The sequence below is a fragment of the Pteropus vampyrus genome, unplaced genomic scaffold, assembly GCF_000151845.1.
Source record: "Pteropus vampyrus isolate Shadow unplaced genomic scaffold, Pvam_2.0 Scaffold50, whole genome shotgun sequence".
Lineage (NCBI taxonomy): Eukaryota > Metazoa > Chordata > Mammalia > Chiroptera > Pteropodidae > Pteropus > Pteropus vampyrus.
Window position 1 is genome coordinate 4,102,739 of NW_011888831.1, and position 23,970 is coordinate 4,126,708.

Consider the following 23,970-nt stretch of genomic DNA (forward strand, 5'->3'; position numbering starts at 1 on the left):
GATGTCATAAACTTGAGAAGGGAATACATTCCCAGATGACAAATTAGAATCCAAAGAGAACTTGACAGGCTGCAATGAAAGAAGTAAATAAGATGAAAACAGATCAGATAAATGTAAAATCTTATCTTATCCAGAAAGTCAGCTGTATATAGCAGGTAGCATGCAGCACAATACTAAATAATAGGGTTTCTTATAGCGTGGAGAGACCTCAGTAAAGGAATAGTATAAAAGAGAATAGTTAGTGGATATCTTACATTTAGTGGAGGGAGATATTACTTAGCCACATATGTGAAAACAATTTGTTGATTAAAAGCTCACAATGTGTTGTTAGCGCAAGTAAGGTGGTTAACAACAAAACCAGTGCCGTTTTGGCCTATTCATAGAATTGAGGTATCCAGAATGGAACAAGGAGATATTCCTTCCTCTCTTTTCTCCGCTGCCGGATCACATGTGGGCACTCATTCTAGGAGACACAGTAGTCTCAGTGAAAGTCTTAGTGAAAGAATGTGCAGGATGTTGAGGAGACAGTTGAAGTGAGGAACAGTTGAAGGAAGTTGAGACTGTTTAGCCTAGAGAGAGTATAACACAGCAGACTTCAAATAATTTGAGGCCAGTTATGTAGAAGCAGAAGTAGAGTTTCTTATGTGGCCCCAGAAAACAAAATTAGAAGTAGTGGGAGACAGATTGGGGCTTAAAAGGGATAGACAGAAATTAGAAAATTCCAAAAATAGAATGAGCTCCCTAGTAGAAAACGAGCCCTCTTGTAGATTCACAACTAATAGACCTCTCATACAGCATGGTCAGGACTGAAAGTTAACGGGAAAAAAAACCTGTTAAGTAGGTATAATAAAAACTACGTATGTTTCTCAAACATTAAGTAATGACGGTTTTAAAAGCTTCCCCAGGGTCTTGAATCCTTTCCACCTGAAATATTCAGTAAAGGGTTGGATCACTGGGAGATGATATTGAGGAGGTTCTAGTGTGGCTCTGAATGATCAATAACTCACTTTGTGGCATATAGGTAATACAGATGTTGAGGGCTGCTAATGAGGTCAGAGAAAGATAAATGAAGTATAGGCCTAACCCACAGGTGCTGAAGAGACAGCTGCGCATTTGGAAGAAGTTAGTGTCAAGTTACTGTGGAATCCCTCCGTGGACTGAAAATTCTCTGTAGTCAAGGACTGCATCTGCCTTGTTCTCTCTTGTGTGCCCAGGATGTCTAGCATAGTCCCTGTCACATAGTAGGACCTTAGGAAATATTTGTGGATAGTGGGCTGACACAGTGGACAAAGGCTTCTTGAAAAAAAAAGGCTTTTTATCACATTTAAAGGAAGATAAGAGAATTATTGATTGCATAAAGGTAAAGGCACTGTAGGTTGTGGCATAATCTGTAAAGTCTCAGAGGTGCGAAGGGGAGCAAATGGCATGCAGGGGAATATTAAACAGTTGCTTCAGGCCTGGATCTGAGGATTAGGGAATAATAGCAAGAAGTGAGAATGGTAATGTACAGTGGGGAGGTGTGGGTGTGTGGTAGAGGGCTTGTAGAGATCGTTGAAAAAAATTTGGATTTCATCTGGTAGCAAGGCTGCGTCCAAGAGAATTCTCTGTCCTGACTTCCTTAGGACACTTCTCCCTGAAAGAGATAAAGGAAGAGTGTGCCAGGTCTCTACAAGTTTTTCTTCTCCTCAGGCTGCCTTTTCCTCTTACCTTGAGGAGGAAGAATAAGAATTCTGCCCTCCTGAATGTTGTAGGTAATTTATGGGGGTGGAGGAAAGGGTTATTTTTCTCTTGATACAGGAAGTCTTTGAGGTACCTGATCTGAATGTGGCCCATCCCCCATCCCCTCCACACTGGAGCAGGGACTTTGCTTTGTTCTCTGCTGAATCCTCAGGGTCTAGAATAATACCTAGTGTGCTTAGTAGGAAGTTAGTAAATATTTGTTGAATGCTGCCTAAATGTGTTGAATGCTGCAGATGTCTCAGAAAGGGTGCTCTCTCCACATGTGTAAAATAAATAAAACTAGGAACAGATTTGGTTAAGGAGCCTGAACTCAATCCTAAGGGGTGGTGTGGTCTCCTGATCCTGCCTGTCTAGAAAGCAAATAAGAATGTGGCTCAAAGCAACTAGAGCCCAAGATACAATTCTGGCCCAGAACTAACTGGCAATGTAGAAGCAGACTGCATGTGGATATTTGCAGACTGAGACAGACATCAGGACTTTCATCCCCAGGGGCTGAGCTTGTAGCCTCCCCTGCTGGTTCAGTAAGTGAGGGCCCCAGCGCCTGTGTTCCAGGTTTCAGACCAGCTGAAGCCAGCCAGACCTGAAAGGCTTGTGTTGGCAGTGCCAGTATCCGCCCCTAACCCCTGCCAATGTGGGTGGCTGTCCTCAGAGCACTCTGCAGGGGAAGCCGATTGGATCGCAGCCCGAGCTACTGCTGCCTATAGTTTGCTCTCTGTGACGCACTCACTGTTGAAAATGCACCTTGCTCGTACGGCAGGAGCTCAGAGCGCTAGAAGAAAATACTTTCTTTCCATAAGGGAACAGTTCAAGAAGAGCAAGCTGTACCCTGTCCTGGAGAGCCCAGACTCCTATCTGGCTTTGTTCAGAATATCCAAGCTCAGGAAGTGCAGGTGGGTAGAAAATGCCTCTTTGGGAATTTTTTCATCATTTCTCTTATATTGAGAGACCTGGAACAAGGATCTAGCTGAGTCTTTAATTTAAGGAGGATACCATTAGCATGGGCAAAGCCACTACCCACACCCCAGTATGAAGGGACTAGATGGATAAGGCAATTGTGATGTTCACTATAGGAGTTTATTTCTGATGTGTGCATTGGTTTCATGCTTATCCTAAAGCCCAGGATCTTGGGGCCTCTCTAGAGTCCTGTTGAATGCATTCATGGTCCAGGAATATTTTTGGAGAATAGGAGGGATAGCTAAAGAGAAGCTGGGCCTTCCCTCTTTCAAGTGGCCTGCCCGGCAGCCTGGACCAAGCACCTTAGCTCTGAATAAAATATTTCAGCAGCTTCAACATACAGATGAACCTTTCAGGGCCTCTCCCCTCAGCCCTAGGGTGTTTGCCAGCCTTATGCTTCCTTCCTTATCTCTGAGTCTTGTTTCCACACATCTTAGTGGTATTAGGCAGAATGCCCCTCCCACTCCTGAGCAGAGTGAGGCACCAAGGAAGAAAAAAAATTACAGCCACTCATTTATTGAGTACTTACTGGGGCCAGGCACTTTGCTGAGAATTTACTATGCATTCTTTTTTAAACCTCACAAACAACTTGAGCAAACAGGCTCAGAGACATTAAGTAACTTGTCTAAGGACACACAGCTAGAAAATGACAACTAAGAATTGAGCTTAACGTTCAAATCTTATGATCTCAGGTTCAAGTCTCATTGCCTGACGATGAAGCCCAGGCTCTTGACTAATTCCCTGTATCGCCTCAACTCTCCTCTTTCCAGAACAGTTCCATTTTTCCTACTGTACTTACCTTCTTTCTGCCAGTGTACACTCTACAACTCTGTTTTCCCAGTTCTCTCTCCAGAACATAATCACCTTCTCAGTAGCCAAGGAGCTGTACCTTTTGAAATTTTCAATAAAACTATTGAAGTAGCCTCTCTCCCCACCACCAAGTGTACCTACCTAACCATTTGCCAGTTCCCACGCACCCCTCTCTAGGAGACATAAGGCCAGCGTGCACGCACACACCAAAACACAGTTGGATATGGGTGGGGCAAGTAGGCTGCATACAACCCTAAACAGGCATCTGCATTGCCAGCTGATTAGTAATGGCCCACATCGCCTCTGCTAAGAAGGAAACACAGCTGTTGGGACCAGACACGTGGAATGGTGTGACTGCTGTGGGTTGGCCGATGATGTTAGCATTTCATCTTGTGACCCATTGACCCCTCAGCTAGCACAGACCAACCATAGAACTAGGGAGGGCTGCGTCTGGACATTGGGATCAAAAGCGACTGAAGGAGAGATCTTTGCTTAGTTGCCTTGCATAGAAATGAGGTCCTATGACAGCAGGGATAGGGAAAGAGTAAACTGCTGATTGAGTTGATCCCCTTGGACAATATGCCTAAGGATTGTCAGGATATGCATCTGGCACAAGGACCCATGCCTTTTCTCCCTCTGACCCTCTGTCATTCAGCCCCTGCACGGTTTCTTCTTTTCCCTGCCCTCTAACCCTTTTTCTCAATTCAATACCAATTCGTTGTGATTCACATAGGCGCAAATGTCTCTCTTGTAAACTGCCTCTGTTTTCAGACTGATTGTGCATCCTTGTGGCCTACTTGCCTCCTGCGTCTGGAGTCTACTTGCTGCATGGAAGCCCCTCCCTCTAGGAATGTGAATAAACCATTTCCTCTGTCCTCCCAGCTCCAGAGGATTCCCTGGGTCTGAACTTTCATTGGCAGTCCTCTTCTTAGACTGACCCACCCTCAGCCACTGCAGAATTGTCCTACCCACCCTTCAGTCTCCTGTGAGGGTGAGTCGTGCATAACTAGAGGTTCCCAGTTAGTGAAAACACTTTAGTCTTAGTTCAATTTTTTGTTGCCAATCCGTAGGCTTGGCTCATTAAAGATGATAATTAACCCGTTGCTAATTGACCTCAGAAGCCAGCCAAGCAGCCTGTATTTTTACCAGCCTTGTTGGTGGATTTGCAGGCTATTTTAAGGTTTCTTAATAATCTCAACAAGATTTCACTTTCCTGTCTGCATCTTATTTGCTCTAAGGACATTCTGTAAAATTAACAAGCTATAAAGTTTGATTGAAGGTTTCAACAAATGTGAGAATAATTGACTCCATTTAGAGAAACAAAGAAAAAAACCTGTAAACTTGAGTTTGTAGGGGAAAACCCGTGTGATTTTTCTGTTTGACCAGAGAAGCAATAGCTAGCAGGACTTTTAAGACCAGAAAAAATAGAACTGGCTGATAATGCAAGTTTAAATTCTGATTCCCCAAAACCAAAAGTTCAGAGAAAGAAATTTTGCAAAATCTAACCAGCTGCTATAGTGCTCAGACCTTCCAAGAGGAGAACTGGGCATCTTTGTGGAGAACTGGGACCCAATAAAGATGGAGTACATCCCTCATTCCCTAGAGCTTGCATCCAGAAAAGCCTGGTTTAGCTCCCTGACCCTTTTTTCTGTTCCTTAACTAGATTGAGAGGGTTTTCTCTTTACCCCATGGCTGCTTTGAGATATATTAAACCTTACAACTCAGAGTACATCATACTCTGATGCCTGGTACTCAGTTCCTTTTCTCTCTCTCACTCTCCCCTATCTTCCATGTAACAGCTTAGATCTCTTTTTCTGTTCCTTCCTGGGCATCTCTGCCCAGGCTGGGCATGTCTCCTGCTGAGTCGCTGTGGAGAGTCACCAGTTTTCAAAGAACTCCATTCTTTGCTTACCCACTGCTCCACTAAGGTACCCCAGACAGGTAACTCAGTCTGCCTTTCCTCTTCTCTGTTAACCTATAGGTTTCTTCTTTCCTTAGGACCTAACCTTCCTCTTAGCTCCAGCCTCTACTAACCCTAGTGTATGCTCACATTATCTCTTTCTAAGGAACTGAGCCTGGGACTGGCCAGGCTCCTGTATCACTTTGCCACATCTCACTTTCAGTTTTCCTTTCTGCTTGGTTGTTTGCGTGTGGACCTGATCCGAGTGATAACTGGAGTCCTGAAGCTAGAGGTTTCAGTTCCCACTGATGGGGCATGCTGCCTCAGATGGTCTTCAGGGGAAGAGAAAGGGGCTTTCTCTAGGTGCCTTTCAGCTCTTTCCTGATCCGAAGCCCCAGTTTTCTTTTCAAAGTTGACTGGAATGATTTGTGTGAAACATTTTGGCCATTAACTTTGGAGTTCCTGATTATCTCCTACACAGTGAGTCTCCCTTCAGAAGGGCCATGACTGCTACTGAGAAGGTGCTGGGTCCCAGGTTTTCTGAGTTATTCCCTGGCCAGCAGCCCTTTTAACCACCTTTAAGCCCAGCTCAACGCAACCAGTTAACAGCCCAGGAAGGAAGCCTCTCTTGCCCAGCTCTTTCTCCTCTAGAGAATCTAGAGTTTGCCCAGAGCTACAATATACATACCACTTACATTCTCTGTTTTTCATTGATATAGAATGGAAAAATGTACTCATGAACAGAGTTGTTGTGGGGATTATGTCATAGACTTCATCTGGACTCCTTCCTTTTCAAGCAGGGAGCCTAGCTTTAACCCCTCTCCTACCAGGAAGCCCTCCTTGGCCAGACAAAGATACCTCGAAGTTGGCTCTTTGTGGGTGGTTTGAAGGGCTTCTTCTGTCACAATATCTCTTATTAACCATATTTAAACTCGCCCCACTCCCCTCCGCAACTCAAGTGCTGGAGGCTTTGGAGAATATGCTCACGAGCCTGTAGAACTCCAAGGATGAGAAAACTGTGATCCTCACCTCACTGGGCTTATTTCTCCAATCTCGAAGCAGAATGATTTAGCTAACTGGCCAGCAGGCTGGAGAGAGAAGGCTTCTCTATGCCCCTGGGCAGGCCCTAGACTTTCTACCTCTCAGTTCCCCTCTCTAACAAATAGCTGGAGCCCCATTTCTCACTCTCACAGTGCACTTTGAAAACCTAAGGAAACTTTGTACAACCGGAGCTCTTCTCCCTGCTAGTTGGGTTGCAAAGAACAGGAGACACTTTTCTTAAAGACTGAGTGACTTATCTTTCTCCAAGTAGGTAGAATCGTTTTCAGGCCTCTTAACTCCTGCTCAGAGACCTCACTGGATCCAACTCCTTTTGAGAATCACCTAGGAGTGGCCTTGCCCTAGGGCAGGGACTGATGGCCATAGTAGACAAAATTCCCAAGGAAACTAAGTGCCTTCTAAACAGGGTGAAAATGAAAATGGGGAACCCCTGTGAATGGCAATTCCCACTGATCCTCTAAGGATGCGCTACAGGATGTCTGTATCCGTGGGTCCCTCTGTGCCCTGGAATTCCCCATCTCCATAAGTCTCACATCCACAGATGTGGCCTTTCTCTCTCTTGGCCAGGAATCTCATGCTTCTTGAGCCATTCAACATGCCACCTAGCTTATGCTCTAACAGCAGGAATTTTCTTGCCCTCCTGGCATATCACACACACACACACACACACACACACGCGCGCACTTTCTTCTTCTGGGCAGGTTTCGACTGCACACTGCAGGAATTCCAGCATACCTCTCACCATCCAGGCGATGCCAAGGACCATGGCAAGCTTTTTCTGTCCTTTTCCAACCCCTTAGCCCCCACCTCTTCACCATTCAGTGGTAGCAGTCTCACACCGAAAAGGAAAGTCCTGGACCCATTACATAATTCTCCATAGTGCAAGCAGTAGCTGGGGCATAAGGTCAGAGGTCATAGTGGGGTCAGGTGGCTGACACACAGTGTAACGACAAGGTGGTTAAAATTAGACCACAGAGAGGAAACTGGCAGTCTTGTGGAAATGCAGAAGTTTCCTCTGCAAGTGAGAGGCTGGGGATGTAGGGAGGCCACTGTGCGTGCTGCCTGCCAGGCTATTACTCATTTCAGCTCTGTTCTTTAATGCCTTTTAGCCCTTGCTTCTGTATTTCTAGCCTTCCTCATCACATGTTCGAATGCACGCGATGGAACCCATGGTTACCTGCCCTGGCCCAAGGAGAGCTTCCTTCCTCCTTCAAGGAGGTAAGCCCAGGACCGGGCACCCCAAGCTCAAGATAGCTATTCTTTACAAAACTTTTTCTGGGTAGCTGAGCATCTTTTAGGTCAGCCTCTCAGGTGGGGGTGGTCAAAGTACTTAGCCTGAGATTCAGGCTTATATGGCTCTAGGACCATTGGTGAAGGTGAACAGGGACCACTCCTAGGCAGAGAGAGTAGTAGCAGGTTTGCCTGGGAGAGGTGGCAGAGGATGGAGTTACAGAGCACACAGTTGACTGATGTGTGCTGTGCTTTCCTGGCCAGCCAGCTGGCAGAGCGGTGCTCATTTCCACACTGTCCTAGAGGATATGGATCATGCCTGCCTCATCTGCTCCCTGTGGTACCCAGCCAAGTTTCCCTGTGCCTGTCAGCCCTTATTGTGAGCCTCCTATGTGCCCTGCTCGTCCTTAGCACCCATTGCCAGGGAAGTACGAAAAGTATGGGATGTAGTCTTTGCCACCATTGCGGGTTTCATCCAGGTGAGGGAGATAACAAATATACCTGTAAAACAATGAACAAACAATCAAAGACAGACTTTAAGTTAGTACTCTACTGCGTGATACAGACATAGAAGTCCCTTTCATGTTACAGTATGGGAAAGCATTTGGGGGCAGGGAGCACTCAGTATGGGCTAGAGTTAGTGATGATGAGAAAGGGCTGCCACCCTGTGGCATATCTGGCCACTGAAGTATGTTTCCCTGCATGGACTGGCCTTTACCAGCTTCCAAGTTCCAGATCAAGTAGGATCACTCCTCTCCCTTGGTGAGTGCCTGCCATACAGAGGAGAGGGCCCCAGAGGCCAGAGAAGAAGAGAAGAGCATGAGAAGGTACAAGCAAAACAGATGGGGTTGCAGGTGAGGCCATGTGTGTGTGGTCTCACAGGAGAAGGACCCCAGATAGAGTGACTATAGAAACTTCATCTGAGACACTTACAGATTTGACAATTGCTCAAGATATTGAATTTCATTTCAGCTAAATTAGCCCCAGCTTCTCTGACAGCACTGGCTTATATACTGATATGGCCACTTGGGAGCAGGATGGCGTGAACCCCTGGAGGAACAGAGCTTTGGTGAAACACCCCCCACCTGCTTCGCCTGTCTCCCTTCTCCTGACAACAATTTCCTGCCTGACCCCAGTCGCTTGAGCATGAGAAGCTCTTAGGTGGAGCAGGAACCCGTCAGGGGAAGCCCAAAATGATCCAGCTGAAATGAAACAGCCAAGAAAACCCTCATTATTCATTTTGCGTTTAGGCTGAAAGTTCTTTTGAGATTCTGGAGAGAGGAGAGCTTGGAGAAGAATGGAGAGTAGCAGCGAAGGGTACCAGAAAGCTGTATTCTCTGAAAGCCAGTGGTTTGCACTCCACCCTTCTATCGATCACCCTTCCTTCTATCAATTAGATACAAAACTTAGAAGAATTTTATTTAGTCTTTTTTTATATATCAGGACTTCAGTGAAAGAAAGGCAAAACCCCAGAGGATGCCTGTCATTGGTCCTGGGGTTGTCTGCTACCCTAGAGATGACCTAAGGAGAGATGATGATGACTTTCTTCCTTCAGATGATGATCTTGGTCCTCAACCCACCCTTAGCCCGTGCTCACCATCTCACACACACACACACACACACACACACACTCCCTCTCACTCACTGTGCTTCCCTTGCCCAGTAACTTAGATACGTTTCTCGTGCCCCTCAGCCAGTAAAATGTCTCTCATCTTCATCTTCCTTTTCAGAAAATGCTGTTTTTCTTCTCTCCCTCTCACCCTGTAGGTTATTGCAGCCGACTGCAAAAGGGTCACAGTGCTGAAGTATTTTCTGGAAGCCCTTTGTGGACAAGAAGAGCCTCTGCTGGCATTCAAGGGTGGAAAATATGTGTCAGTGGCACCCGTCCCAGACACCATGGGAAAGGAAATGGGAAGCCAAGAGGGAAAACAACTGGAAGATGAGGTACTATGCGGGAAGAGCCCGCTGTGGCAGAGGGAAGGCTCCCCTCCCTACCCCCTCCAGCCGTGCTCTGCCCATGGCTTCGGCTTCTACCCCTGGTTATTTATAACCAGTTAGAGCAATGTCAATGTTAACGTGACCAGCCAACTTCTCAAGAGTGCACTCCGCTGGTGCCCCTTCCTGCCAGTCCCACCCCAGTGCCTCCACCTCACTCTGCTACGAGTTCCAGATGCTTCTTTTTAATGTTACATTGGAGGAGAAGGGAGGGAAAGAAAGAGTTTAATAATGTGCAGCTCTGGAGGCTTAGGAAAGGCATTGGGGCGGGGGGGACAGTGTTAGGGTTCAGGCTGAGGATCAAGTTTATAGATGTGTGGAGCTCAGTGCAACACAGGCCTGAACTCCAGCCTCTAGCACACGTACAGGAAGAGCTGACATTGCTGGCCCCGTGTGGAAAATCACCCCCTCCCCCAGCCTGCCCTCCCTCCATCATTCCCTCCCTCCCTCCTGCACATCCTGATGTGATTAAGGAATTCTCCTCTTGTTTGTTTGCCCTTGGTTGTTCCTGTAGCCCTTGCTTCACTCCAGACTGTGTGTGCACTAGTATGCACACGCCTGAGCCTGTGTACCCACCCTTGAAAAACCCTGCTGGCAGTTGCCCTGCCATACATGTATTTATCCTTCTGGGGTTGATCGTTGTCATGAATCTGTGTGTGCTGGGTTTGTATATCAGTTTAAGTTGAACACTGCTGCCAGCTTCCCTGCTGTCTGTGGGTTCTGAGTAAATGTGAGTGTGTGACGGTGTCGGCACATATATGTGTTTAATATCACTGCCAGCTATCCTGCTGTATCCTGCTGTGCGTCTGGGTACGGGTAACTCTGTCTGGGTGTGTGTGCACACAGCTCACTTTTGCCTGATGGTTGATTCTTTCCTTCTTTTTACCCCGCAGTGTTAAAGACAGAGGGGCCTTAGGTGAGAAGGAATGTGGGACTTAAGGAAGGGACGGAAGCAGTTCTAGCCAGGGGCCAGGTCACCCATAGGCCAACACAGTCATTTGGCCCGCAGCAGTCTCAAGCGCCTGGTGGAGCAGGGTGGGGTGCAGGGATGAAATCAGCAACAGGCCAGGGAAGCCAGATGTCAGCTGGAAGCTGTCGTTTATGATCTGAAGCAGTGATAGAGTGGCCACCTTTGGTTCAGAGTCTTCAGAGCAGCAAATTCTTGGACTAGCTTCATTAGAATAGCTGGAGAACCCCACCCCACCCCTGATGACACAGGGCTCAGCTTCCAGGACAGAGGTAGTTCCAGGGATAAAACTGAGCCCATGATTCCATATTCTCCAGATGAAACCTGGACAGGGAATAACGGGAAAGAATGAGTTGGCAGCATGGGAGGAGACAGTGGGGTTGCTAAAGCCATCAGAGTGTCCAGGCTTCAAGCAGGACAAAGCAGTGCCACCCAAGCCCTGGTAGGACAGCATGGGTGGGGCAGTGCCTCAGTCAGTTATATCACCAACACATTAAGGCTGAGGCAGGCAGTGGAAGGTCAACAAGGCTAGCTCTCCAGGATTGCTATGAGAGATGTCCTCTGGCCAGTGCAGCCTGCAGTTCCAAGTTCAGTTAGGCAAGTGAGGCCCAGAGAAAGGGCCTCTATAAAAGCCAAGGAAGGCTTCTTCCACTCTTACAAAGAACAGACCAGCTCGCTGGTCCCAGATTGTGGCTGTGCCACACTCACTCACTCTTCTTCTAAGTCTTAATTGACCAGACAAAGGTTGTGACCCATGCCACACTACCCACTTCTTCCTTTTCCCACGAGCCTCCTGGGTTCCTTTATGTTAGCGGCCCCTGGGAAACCCTACTTACCCTGGTCTGTGTAATTTCATAACCCTGCACTTCCTCGTTTGCTGTGAGAGTTGAGCGAACCTCAGACAAGCTTTGCTGACCCTCTTTTGACCTCAGTCAAACTTATTCCGAGCCCCATGATAACCCAGTGTATTCCTGATCTGAGCAGGCAGAGGCAATGTTACCCCACCAGCCAGTCAGACATCCTACTCCACTCACTCCAGTCCAGGTTAACCTCATGAACAAGGAAGTAAATGTGTAGTCTTCCTCCTTCTCATGGCTTGGGCCTCTCTGGAAGTGAACCCTGTGACACGATAGCCAGCCTGTATGTTGTCAGATGAGTGATGACTGAGGACAGCACCCCAGATTCCTGAGACCTTTTGGGATAGTGGCAGTTCTGGCCCCATTCTGAGATCTCATCTCTTCCCAAACTGCAAGATTAAAGCACTTAAGCTAATTGGGAGAGAAGAGAGAGATGTTTCTTCAGACATCATTCTTCTTGAAGAAAAGAGTCCAGTTCCTTAGGGATGCTAACAAAACACTGTCTTCCCACCTCTAGATTCTGCCCCCAAGACAGAGCATCACCTACCCACCCAAACACTTTACCAACAGCTTTCCACCAAGGGAGTTCATCAGAATATCATCTTGAGATGAATAGTGAAGAGAGAGCAGTCTGTACTGAACAGATCCTGGCTTGGCCCATGGGAGGCCCGGCAAAGCTGAGCCACTAAGGGATGGGTTTGGGCTTACCATCTAGCTTCAGGAGCCCAACCCTATGCTACTTGCTGTTATTGGTAAGACCACAGACTTTGGATTTGGACTCACTAGAGTTCGAATCTCTGCTCTGCCTCTTAGTGATTTTGTGATCTTGAGCAAGTTATTTAACTCTAAACCTCAGTTTGTTCATTTATAAAATAGGTATTATAATAGCATCTGTTTTACAGGCCGTTCTGAGTATTAAACGAGTTACATGAAAAATACTTAGCCCAGTTCTTGGCCAATACTAAGCTCTCAGTAAATGGTAGCTGTTACTATCATAATCATTGTCATTATTATCATCTAGTTAGAAACACAGGAATCCGCTTTTACTAAATCACTCCCTATTACCCATGCTAGCTGTGTCCCTCAAAAGAAGCTCTCTTGGGCAGCTGCATGTTCTCTTCTAACCAAGGCCAAAAGTGAGAGAGTGAGGAATAGAGCCTGGGACCACCCGGGGAGCAGTGGCTTATGAGCACAGAGGCTGCAAGCAGGGAGGTGCCATCCCTGGGGAAGGCTCCACCACCCTGGCAGGAGACTCTTTAAGCTAACCAACTATCTCCTAGCCTGCCCAGGCCCTGGTAGGGCAGCTGAGCAAGGTCATGTCATGTGAATTCCTATAAGGGGGCCCAGAAGCCCTGACACCGCCAGACTGTGATCTTAAAAAGAACCCAGGGTAAGGTCAGCTGAGCTACAGTATCTGCTCCCTTACGCCATCTGGAGCATGAAACTACTTGATCTCTACATAAGGATTCCTCTACCATCAGCCCTCTCATGGACCCATACCTCTCCTTCTAGCAATCTTTTCTTTATGGCTCTCCCAAGTCTGCCCTCTAGTACTGTAAGCTCACTTCCTCTTATCTAGGGCTCAGGGCAGTGACTCCTAACTCCCAGCTGCTGGTCAGAATTGCTTTCTTTCAGACCATTAGCATGAATTAGATTTAAATTGGGTGGTTTAACTTTTCTCTGTTGTTCTCCCCTTTGGTGATTTCAAAATGAAAGTAGGCCCAGAGTTTGACTTTGTATGCGCAGAGGAGAATGAAGAGCTGTGAGTATAAGCAAGGAAGTATATATGTGTGAGTTAGTCGAGAGTGCAGAAGGTAGTGACAGCTTCTCTTTATCTCCTCACACCTTGGGGCCCTTTGCAAGGAATGGTCCGAAAAAGCATGGAGTGGGGGTGGTGGAAGGACAGAAGGGCTGGTCTGGTAAGTGCTGTGGGCTCACAATCTCCTCTCTTTCCTGGCCTGCTCTACAATCCAAAGGAAGAAGATGTGGTGATTGAAGATTTTGAAGAAGATTCAGAGGCTGATGGCAGTGGAGGCGAGGATGACATCAGGGAGCTTCGGGCCAAGAAGCTGGCTCTGGCCAGGAAGATAGCTGAGCAGCAACGTCGACAAGAAAAGATTCAGGTGGGGTCTACCTGGGGAGGGTGGTTCTCATGAAGGTGGTGCTATACGCAGGGCATGAGGGGAATGTGAGCAGAGAATGGGGATGAGCAGGACCATTTCAGGAAGAGTCTTACAGTGTCCTGTCTGATTCTACCCCCTTGTTTTCTTTCTCCATCACTAAATTCTGGTAGCACATTTGGTGCCTGGAGGCTCCCTCCTCCCAGGCTCTAAAGCAGAAGTACATTCTTCTCAGAGAATCCAGCAAAAGCTTCTCCTCTCACAATGATCTTTGAATACAAACCACATGATTTCAGGAGTTTCAAAGTTTTCCAGAACCTTATTCAGACACTCCCAGAGAAGCCAGGGATTCTCTTTTGAAAACACCTGTCTTCAGAGGGGAAGATGTCATGGCCACAGTCTGTTTATCTGGATTCCCAGTTTGATGGCTGAGCCCCTCTGCAAGACACTCTAAACCCTCCCAAAGATAAACTACTTGATCTCTACACAAAGATTCCTCCACCATCAGCCCTCTCATGGACCCATACCTCCACTTCCAGCAAGTTTTTCTTTATGCCTCTCCCAGGTATGCCCTCTTGCACTTGTAAGCTCACTTCCTCTTATCTAGGGCTCAGGGCAGACAGGGAAGAGCCAGTCATGCTCCCCCATGTAACTGTAGGCATGGAGAAGCATCATGTCTGATTTCAACTCTCTCTTCAGCCACCCCTCACCTTTGAGAGGCCTCAGTGCATGTGGTCAGGCAGACCTGATCACACTCTGCGCTCCACCACTTACTAGTTTTGTGACTTTGGGCAAATTGTTTGATTTCTGAGAGGCTGATTCCTCATCTGTAAAATGAAAGTGGTAACAGCACCTACCTCTTAGAATTGCTGTGAAGCTTGCAGAAGCTGGCTCGTATAAAGCCCTTAGCACAGTGCGTGGCACACAGCATGTGCTCCATAAATGGTTGTTGTGGTCTGATATTAATCTAATCACCCATCAGCCTGATCCCTGCCCTGGGAAGGGAATGAATACCAGTTGGGATTCATCATTCTTTAGACATATTCATGTTCCCCTGCGCACCGTAATCAAATGTGCAGTACCTCTACCAGTGTCATCTTGGTGTGGCTACCTCCTCAGCCCTTCTGTGGTCTGTGTGTAACTCTCTGTTGTGGCCCACAAATCAGCTTCATCCTCACACTGTCTTTCTTCTGTCCAGTGGATCCTTTTTCCTTACCATCAGTCTTCCCGAAAGTTCTGTCTACACTCACCATCTCCACTTCTTAACTCTCAACCCAGCAATTATAGAACCTGTATGTTAGAAGTCACCAAGTACTTGTCTTTATCAGGTCTCAGTTCCCATTATCATTGACTTCCCCATAGCTTTAGACCCTGAGCCACCTTCGTCCAGCCTCACTTTAGCACAAGTGGACCCTTGTCTTCTCTCAGTATTGACCTAGGCTACCTCACCACCATTCTTTTCTTGGTCTCCTCCTTCCTTTCTGTTACTTCTTAGTCTTAATGCACAGAGTTGGCACTCAGCAGGTATTTGTTTGGTGACTTAATAGGTGGTAGCAACTAAAGCATCGCCTTAAATCCTCACTGGCTTTCAACCCCTCAGGTCTGGTTTTTTATCAGACCTATCTGTTCACTCATTTATTCCCTTCTCTCTTCTCTATTCCCATTGCCACTACTGCTATTCTGGTCCAGGTATTGACTTGGATTATAGCAGTCAAGGCCTCTGCACAACTCCAGGGAGATGTTGTTTACCTTTTAGCCTATGAATGGAACCTCCTGGAATTGGGCAATATACAGTGTACATGCAGGCTCACTGCCTCCAATGCATCTTACATGTTTTCATCATTCTCTTTCCAAAAAGCCATTCCCCTGCTCAAATCTTCAGTGCCTTTGCTTGTATAACATAATAAAGTCTAATTCCTTATTATGGCATTCAAGGCTTTCTACTGTGTTCCCAACCTCTTCTCCCATACCCCGTGATCTCTTACTAGCTATATGACATTGGGCAAATTATTTAACTTCTTTGAGACGCTTTCCTCATCTATAAAATGAAAGTTGTAACAGCACCTACCTCATACCTCAGAAAGACAGTGTCTATAAAGTGCCTGTTCAGACCAGGGCCCTCCTGCCTGGTCAGTACTACCCTTCCTCTCTGCTCACTGCCCCTACATGAGCTCTGTCCTTTTCCATTCTCAGATCTTTGTTCATGCTATTCCCTAAAACCAAAGTACCTTTTTTTCTGCTCCACATTTCCTGTTACCTGTTGAAATTCTATTCGTCCTCCAATCCCCAGATGAAACTTTCATCTCCCCAATGAGCCTTCCTTGATTCCCCACAGGAGAAATTAATCTCTCTCAGCTCAGTGTTCCCGTAGCACTGATTTATACTTCGTATATGAAACTTATATCACATCTTGTATTACACTTATTTCTGGACTTGTTCTCCCACTGTACTTGAATTGGAATCAGGTACCCTGTCTTCAGCTCAGCTTAGTAAGTGGTGGCAAGCATATTCTATGCTGGTAGTCAGGGGACAAAGGAGTGAACAAAAAAGCCCCAGAGTGTACAGTAGAGTGGAAAAGCCAGTGATTTGAAGTGTGAGTGAGCACAATTACAAAAAGCAAGGACAAGATGCTGTGGGAGCATGTGCCACAGACACATGGCCTTGTCTAGAGTGCCATGTTCAGCTTCGCATCTCTATCAACAAGCAGTGTATTACAAATAGGACGTCTTATATGAGACTTAACTTCCAGTGCTGGTGGCAGCGCCTGTCTGGAAGCCTGTTCTTCCCCATCACCTCCTTTAGAGCAGGCTGCTCAGGTCCAGGCACCAAAGGCCTACTGTGGATTGGCTATGGCTTGGGTTGCTGTGGCCCCTTTAAGAATAGGCCCCACATGAACTGCTCCTGGCAGCCCTGCCTCCTGTCAGCCTTCTTCCTCCAGCCTCACAGCCACAGGAGGATTTCTCAGCAGAGGAAAAATTCCCCCTTTCCCTTCCCCCCCCCTTTAATGCCCGGGGCCCTTCACTTCCATAATTCTTCATTTTCCAGCCTTGAACGTAAGCCAGACACATCTGTCTGGCCATATGCGTGAACCCTGGAGTCTGTGCCGAGGTGGCTGTAAAACAGGGCCGGTGAAGGCCCTTCTGGGAGAGCACACACATGTGTGTGCCCTCGGGCCATTGGCTCTCTGCCCAGAACCACGGGGCTGCAGCGCTCCAAACCCATGTTAACCTTTTCTTATTTTTCCTCTTTTTGTTTAATTTAAGGGGGGAAAATCCCAAGGAAAAGGTATAAATTGTCCTGGGAGTGGGGGAGAGGCTCCTAGCTAGAGAGGCCATTATTGTTGGCAGGTACCTGGGTCACACTAATACAATAAGGAAGAGAAGAACATAGAGTGAATTAAGATCGGAGAGATGGGCTGTAAATTACACTGCTCTGAACTCCATCAGTCTCCAGGGGTGTTAACTGAGAGGTGTAAGGCAAGTCCCCAGCTCCCAGTGCCTTTTACAGATGCAGCAAAACAGGAACCACACATTTGGGGAGGGGGATATGAAGATAGGGTTGAAAAAAATCCTCCTGGCCCCCATGATGGCTATAAAGTCCAACTAAGATTTGGGGCTGTAGCCACACCCCTACTTCCCTGCTCGCACCTAGACCCTTGGGCCCAAGCTCATCTGTGGGGCTGTGGGAGGTAAAGCCTGGCCTCCCTCTGCAGCCTGTCCTTCCCTGCTTCCGGCGTTGCACAGAGGCTGGTGAGTGGGGCCGACTGGAGTTCAGAAAAGGGGTGTGGGCAGCTCTCAAGGCCTGTGCAGCTGGAGCCCCGGCTCTTAGGCAGGCCCCTGGATACTGGGGGACCAAGTCCTCCCACTCGGGGCTTTGAGGCCACACTCTCCGGCTCAGCTTAGGCTTTGCCTGTTGCCTGAGACAGCTGTCTTCATATTGGGTTGGCTCTGCCCACCTTGCTGCTTTCCACCTCAGTTCTTTTCATTGCCATTGCCATCCTTGGGAGGTGTCCAGAGACCACAGCAGGGTACAGGGTTTGTCTGGGAAATTGGTCAGAAGTGTTTCATTCCTAACCAGGCCCCCAGGGCAAAGCAGTCACTGAAAATCCTCCTCCGGGTGTGAGGCATGGCCTCTTGGCACCTCATACTAGTCCTGTGAATCCCCCGCCTCCTCTCTGCCTCCATGAGGCTTTACTGTGATTTGTGCTGCTGTCGGGCGGGGTCAGGTTTCCTGAGCAGTTGCAAACATCCCACCTGAAACATAACAGGCTCTTCCTCTGGCCACAGCTATTGTTTCCCTCTGCATTATGGCCACAGTCTTACTCTGTAGCCAGCAATGACATGTGTTCTGAAAATAGCTTCCTCCCCTGTCCCCTTCCCGCCCACCCACCCTCCTGAAGATGCAGTCACTCCTTTGTGGTGGCCCTAGGAGTTCCACTCTAAATATAACTGCAGCCCATTCAAGCTGCCACCCAGCTGCGGGGGGTGGGGGGGTGGGGGGGGAGGTGCGCACTGTGGAACAATGGGGCACGCACAGAGCTCCCCACACCTGTATGGAAGCTAGCGGAAGGCAGACACTCAGCCCTGGCTCCTAGCTGTCGGAGGCAGAGTGGGAGCCAGCATGCTACCAGGACAGGGGCACGTTCACGCCAGGGCAGAAAAGCACATCAGCCTGTGGAGCCAGGCATCCGCCCTCCCCGCTCAAACCCATTCCAGAGCCTGTTCCAGCTTCTCCGCAAACTATGGCGCTAGGCCTCTGGTTTGCTCCAGCCTCTCTCACCTCCCTCACTCTAGCAGCATGCACAGGGTCCTGTTCTCTTACAGAATGGTCAGCCCGTTGGCTGGAACACCCTGAGGCTGCTGTTTGGAGCAAGTTCAGAGGTGTCTTGCCACTTAGCCCTGCCACTCCCTCTCCATCAGGAAAGGGCACACTTCTTGGGCATTCTCAGAACAATAATTATCGAATAAAAGTCCATCAGATTATTTTTAAAGTGCCCTTCAATCTTGAGATTCTGTGATTTAGCTGATTGAGCTCCTGTATCAGACTCTATGCTCAGTATTGTAAAAGAAACTACAAGAAAAGGCAGTTCTTTTTGAGCTCCTTAAAGTCTAGTTTGAAAATAAGATCAGTCTTCATAAAACAATCAGTAGCAAGCAAGTTATCGTACTTATAAGTTTTAAAAAGAAAGCAAGTGTATGTTAAGCTCCGTGGTACTGACTTTAGACATCTGGAGAAGGGATCCTAAGCAGAAAATTTCCCATGAGCAGCCACCCAGATGAAGGTGCTGATTAACCGCATCGCTTCCAGAGAAGGTTAGTGGCTCTACCTGCTTCTATAGCAAATGCAGCATCTGCTCCCTTTGGTTTCTGTGGCTCAAGAAGGAGCTGCTTCCTGTGCTGTTGGTGGTTATCTTATCAACTATTCCTATTTTTTATTTCATTTCCATTCTTCATTCTTCATTTTTAAAAAATATCTCCACATAGTTAAAACAACAAGAATACCACAAGTCTCATAATAGAAATCAACAATCCTCTGCCTGGCTCCTCCTCATCTCCAGCTCTGCTCCCTGTTTTCTCCAGATATTTACCTTCCTGGATATATAGTAGACGAGAAATGGAGCCGGGCAGGAAGAAAGGGAGCTGACGTTTAAGTTACTAATATGTGAATCAGGCACTTTGCTAGATACTTTCACATACAAAGTGAGCATGGAAATTTTCTGTGTTAACAAAACTTCTCATTTCTGATGAAGACATTGCTCTGGCCAGAGAGGCCCAAGGATAAATGATTCCATCACCCTGTAGGGGGAAAGCAGCAGCCATACTCCCCGTGGAGCCCTGAGCAAAAGGAAGACCTAAGAAGGCCTTCTCATGATCTAGCTCTGCTTTGTGACCTGGGTTCTTCAAGATCCACAACTCCTGTGTGAGCTAATACATTATTTTTATTTCTAATTATCAGTATCTCAATTTTCAGTGGGTTAGCATCCCCAAATTATCCCCACTGTCTAGAAGAAGGAATTTAACCTGTAAAAGAGCCCCTCCTGGGGACCCAAAGCTGTTAGTTTCCTCGTCAGATGTGAATTATCTCTTTCTCAGTACCCCACCAGCTTGCTCAAGGATGCTCCCATACTTCAGAGATAATTGGTTACTTAGCACCTTCCAGAAACAATTAAGTTCTTCCTCTCTTCCATACTTTATGACAACTTGGTCCATATTGCCACTGAACTGATTTAAAGTGTCCACGCTTTCCTTGATTTCCCAGTTCAATGTCCTAGGACCACTGTGGTCCAGTCTTAGCTGCAGTGAAAAGGGTTCCTATGGAACGCTCTTTCCGGGTCAACACACTTGATTCCAGGCCAGGGCCAGTCTGTCTGAATCACAGCATTCCAGTTGCACCCCCTCACCCCCACCAGAGGCTTCTGCAGCTTTTTACTCATACAAACAAAAATAAATCTCACTACCGGCCTCTGAACTCCACAGCAGCATGCTTCCCCCTTCTCCCCAAGCGTCCCATGGCTGTGAGTGGGGACTTGGCACTCTCCCCACCGACATCACTTTTTCACTCCCTGCGCATCCTGTGTCCTTCTCTCACCGTGCGACCCAGAGATCGGAATGGGACGTGACGGCCGGCACAGGCGCCGTGCACAGCTGCCAGGAATCTGACGGGTAAAATCTGGAAAAGTTGGGAGGGCAAATGCTAAACACACACACACAGCGCCACTCAGAGAGTGCCGGAAACACAGACACCCACAGAAAAGAGCCTGCAGACTCCCCATCCTTCCTCAGTCTGCCATTCTTTTGAAGGGCACTGGGCCAGTCTCATGACCTAGGTGTGACCCCTACCTCAGAGGCCCACTGATACCCCAGGAGAAGAGGGAACAGCTTCATTTAATCTGAGATTCCGTGAGGGCATGTTGGTAACAGGAAGCAGTTGCATGGTGACTCACTAGGCAGAGCCAGGTTAAGGGAAGTTGTCTGCGGGTGTCCCTGGGACCGGATGATGGCAGCACAGCTCTGACTACCCTCATATAGCTTGACCCCCACCCCACCCCTAGGGAACCAACAAGGCTGCCACCTTCCTAAGAGGCTATGGCCTCTGTTCACCTTTCTGGCTCTGAGCCAGAGCTCAAGGAACTCAGAGTTTCTCTGGACTCTGCTTCTAGATTTTTCTTCTATCCTGTCATCAGAACACACAAGTAGGCTCCAGGCCTCCTTTGGCCACCTGACTTGAAGGCCCTCCTGCCTGCTGTCAGCTCTGGAGGTAGGATGGTATGAGGTCTTAAGAGCTTGTTCCCACAAGGTCAAAAGTGGCAGCTAGTTCCACTTCCTCAGTCATAACCGGCTGGAGGCAGGAAAACTACGGTGTGGAAGGGCCAGTGGCAGTGGCATGGATGTAGTGTGCAGCCCCTCGTCCCTCCCACACTGGTGCCAGTGCTTCCGACTCCTCTCACCCAAAAAGAGGTTTGAGGGCCTCTGATACGAGGAAAACATTTCTGGCAGTGGAAAAGCTGGATAGAGAACATTGAGAGCTGGGAAACTGAGGAACAGGAATGCTGATGTTCTTTTTCGGTATAAAGAGAAATAGTAGCTGTTAACTGAACCTGAGTGGGGACTATGTCCTGTTCTTACAAAATGCCCATTCTTTTATACAATGTTATATGTTAATTATATCTCAATAAAAAATAATTTTTTGAAATACCCAAGCTGAGTTTGGTGGAATGTGTGTCATGCTCTAGTTGGCAGCCCCATGGGGAGGGACAGTGACCCAAGTCCCTGGGAAGGTAGCCAGCAGTGGTAGCATTTTCCCCATATGAGATGAGAGCAATAGGGAGACCAGCAGACTAGGCCTCTCCGCTGCATTTCTCATGCTTGCCAGCGTCCTGTGGCTTGTGCCTTCCACCAGCTGTGGTGGCAGTGGCAGTGGCTTACTCATAGGGAGAGGTCCCCAGCAGGTCACAGAGAAGCCACCCCCAGCATTCAAAGACATGCCCTTTCAGTTTTACTGTCATTGCCAGTGAAACCTGAGCACCTTCCTCACTGACTGTTAGTGGCCAGGGCCCAGAACTGTGGGCCCCATCTCACTTGGCACGCACATCTACTTTTCCCGCCCCGTGCCTGTGTCTGTGTCCCTGCAAGTTGGTAGAATGCCATGAGAGGGCGTGACAGGCCTGGGACCTACTCACCTGGCCCTTGCAAAGTTTATGTCAGTGCCCTCCAGCTCCCTACACTGGGAGCATGCTATATGGGCAGATGCCAGCAAATCAGTTCGCTTCTTGTCCATGACCCCCAGAAGAGGAAGCAGCACAATAGTGACTTTGCTCTGCAGTGACAGGCATACCCAGAGCCACTGCCACACATAAAGCTCTATCAGACTGGATAAAATTGGGCTTTCTCAGATGCTCATAGAGCTTCCCTAAAAGATAGGGACAACCATAAGCCCAACAAGCACTAGACTTAACAGGCTGTACGCTTTCCAAGGTGTGGTGCACAGACCACTGGTGCTACATGAGATAGAGTTTTAGTGGTGCATAGAAGACACTTTGATTTTTTTTGTTATGGAAGTTTAGCTTGCATTAGTAAACATATGACTTGACTGTCAAACCTTTGATACCATGGATGTCATTGCTTAAGAAGAAGCTAAGCAAAAAATTAGTTGACTTAAATAAAGTCAATATAAAGAAAAACATCAAGTAAATAATAGTATAGATTACACAGAGTTGTGGCAGAGAAGTACAAGAAGAACACAAAAGACTAAAATTGAGAAAACACTGTGATGGTGGGGCTTGGGCGAAGGTTTTGATCAGTGTATGTGTTGCTCTTTGCAAACATGAGAATTGGGTCCTAATCCATCACACCAATGGACTCTTGCTGCTGTAGGAAACTTCAGTATTAATTATTAGTTGTCAGCATCGCTTTTTTGTATAGCCTTTAAGTCTAACTTTTTTTAACTACACAGGTAGATTGAAATACAAATTCTGTTAGGGATATGGGGTGGGTGGGTGGGTAGGTGGGTAGGTGTGTGTGGAATGTCCAGATCGAGAAATATCCCTCTATATGCTTGCTGCCTAGATAATGTACGTATAACCCCTTTCATATCCAAGGATGCTAACTCACCCTTGTAGATTTTTAGCCCGAGGTCTTACTTTCAAGGACCTGTTATTTTTAATACCATCAGATCCTTTCTCAGTCCTAGGCGGGGTTTTAGTCACACCCTATTCCCTGGGCCATTCGGTCTATGTTGATTTTTATTGCAGTGCTTTGTCCAGCCTTTGGGCCTGTCCCTCAGGCCTGATGGACTAGTTGTTCCTCTGGAGGGGGAAGAGACTTGGGGCAGGATGCTGACACACTGTGGAGTCAGGGCCCTGGCTCACCCAGCCACTTGCCTGCTCACTCTCTGGCTCACTCACCATTCTGTGTTCCTGCAGGCTGTCCTGGAGGACCAGAGTCAGATGAGGCAGATGGAGCTCGAGATCAGACCTTTGTTCCTTGTACCAGACACCAACGGCTTCATTGACCACCTGGCCAGTCTGGCACGGCTGCTGGAGAGCAGGAAGTACATCCTGGTGGTGCCCCTCATCGGTGAGTCAGGCCAGAGCAGCCCTGCACGTGCACAGCAACCCCCTGTATGCACATGTCTCCAGCCGGGGGGCTAAGCAGGCAGAGCCCTGCTGTGTGTGTAAGACAGGATTTGCAGGGAAGTAGGGAATGTTTGGGGCAAAGAAAATTGTTTAATAATCAAAGCAGTTCAAATTATTATGGCTGATCCATGGCTTAAACTGCTTGAGCAAATGGACTCCTGTGTCCCAGCAACCAGAGGCTGCATGAGCCCAGCCCTTGTTTTTATCCTTATAAAGCTTGCAGTAAAACAGCAAAGCTGGTTCCCGTTATTGGTAAACACTCAGCCCTGGCAGATAACGGCAATGCTGCTGGGTGGTCTGGCAGGGAGGCTGGGAGGATTTTGAAGTGGTTAGATGCCTTTGGTCTGATTGTCTTGTAGCTTTTCATGATCATTCTGTTGGTTCGAGGTAGCATTCTTCTGGCCAATGTCACCCTAAGGCCAGGCTGACAGAAATCCTCCAGAGTAAACCCTTGGCTCATGCCTGTGGATTCCTGCCACTTGGGCCCTTACCACTGTCTGGTCATTGGTGCTGGTGCAGGGTCAGCATCTCAGGACCCAGCTAGTTTGCTTCCACCCTTAGGCCAGAGGAGCCCAGCTGAGCTGTCTCCAGTGACCTGTCTAGGTACCCTTGATTCTTAGAGCTCTGTGGTAGGTAGGTCACCCTCAGGATGGGCTTTGGGCTTCTGTCTAATCTAGCTGAATCAGCTAATACAGCTAAGGGCT

The 23,970-nt window shown here is 47.8% G+C and overlaps 1 protein-coding gene across 5 annotated transcripts in view; it reads left to right on the forward strand.

Moving 5' to 3' along the window:
* The window catches only part of SMG6 (SMG6, nonsense mediated mRNA decay factor), a 191,827-nt gene that overhangs the window by 160,127 nt on the left and 7,730 nt on the right, over nucleotides 1-23,970 (forward strand). For 4 of the 5 annotated variants that reach the window (XM_023530469.1, XM_023530471.1, XM_023530470.1 and 1 more), the window contains 4 exons: nucleotides 2,538-2,630; nucleotides 9,461-9,637; nucleotides 13,489-13,635; nucleotides 23,054-23,207. In XM_023530469.1, the coding sequence (XP_023386237.1) occupies nucleotides 2,538-2,630; nucleotides 9,461-9,637; nucleotides 13,489-13,635; nucleotides 23,054-23,207 (571 nt within the window). The remainder of the gene's footprint in view (nucleotides 1-2,537; nucleotides 2,631-9,460; nucleotides 9,638-13,488; nucleotides 13,636-23,053; nucleotides 23,208-23,970) is intronic. The other variant, XM_011359849.2, reaches the window with a different exon arrangement.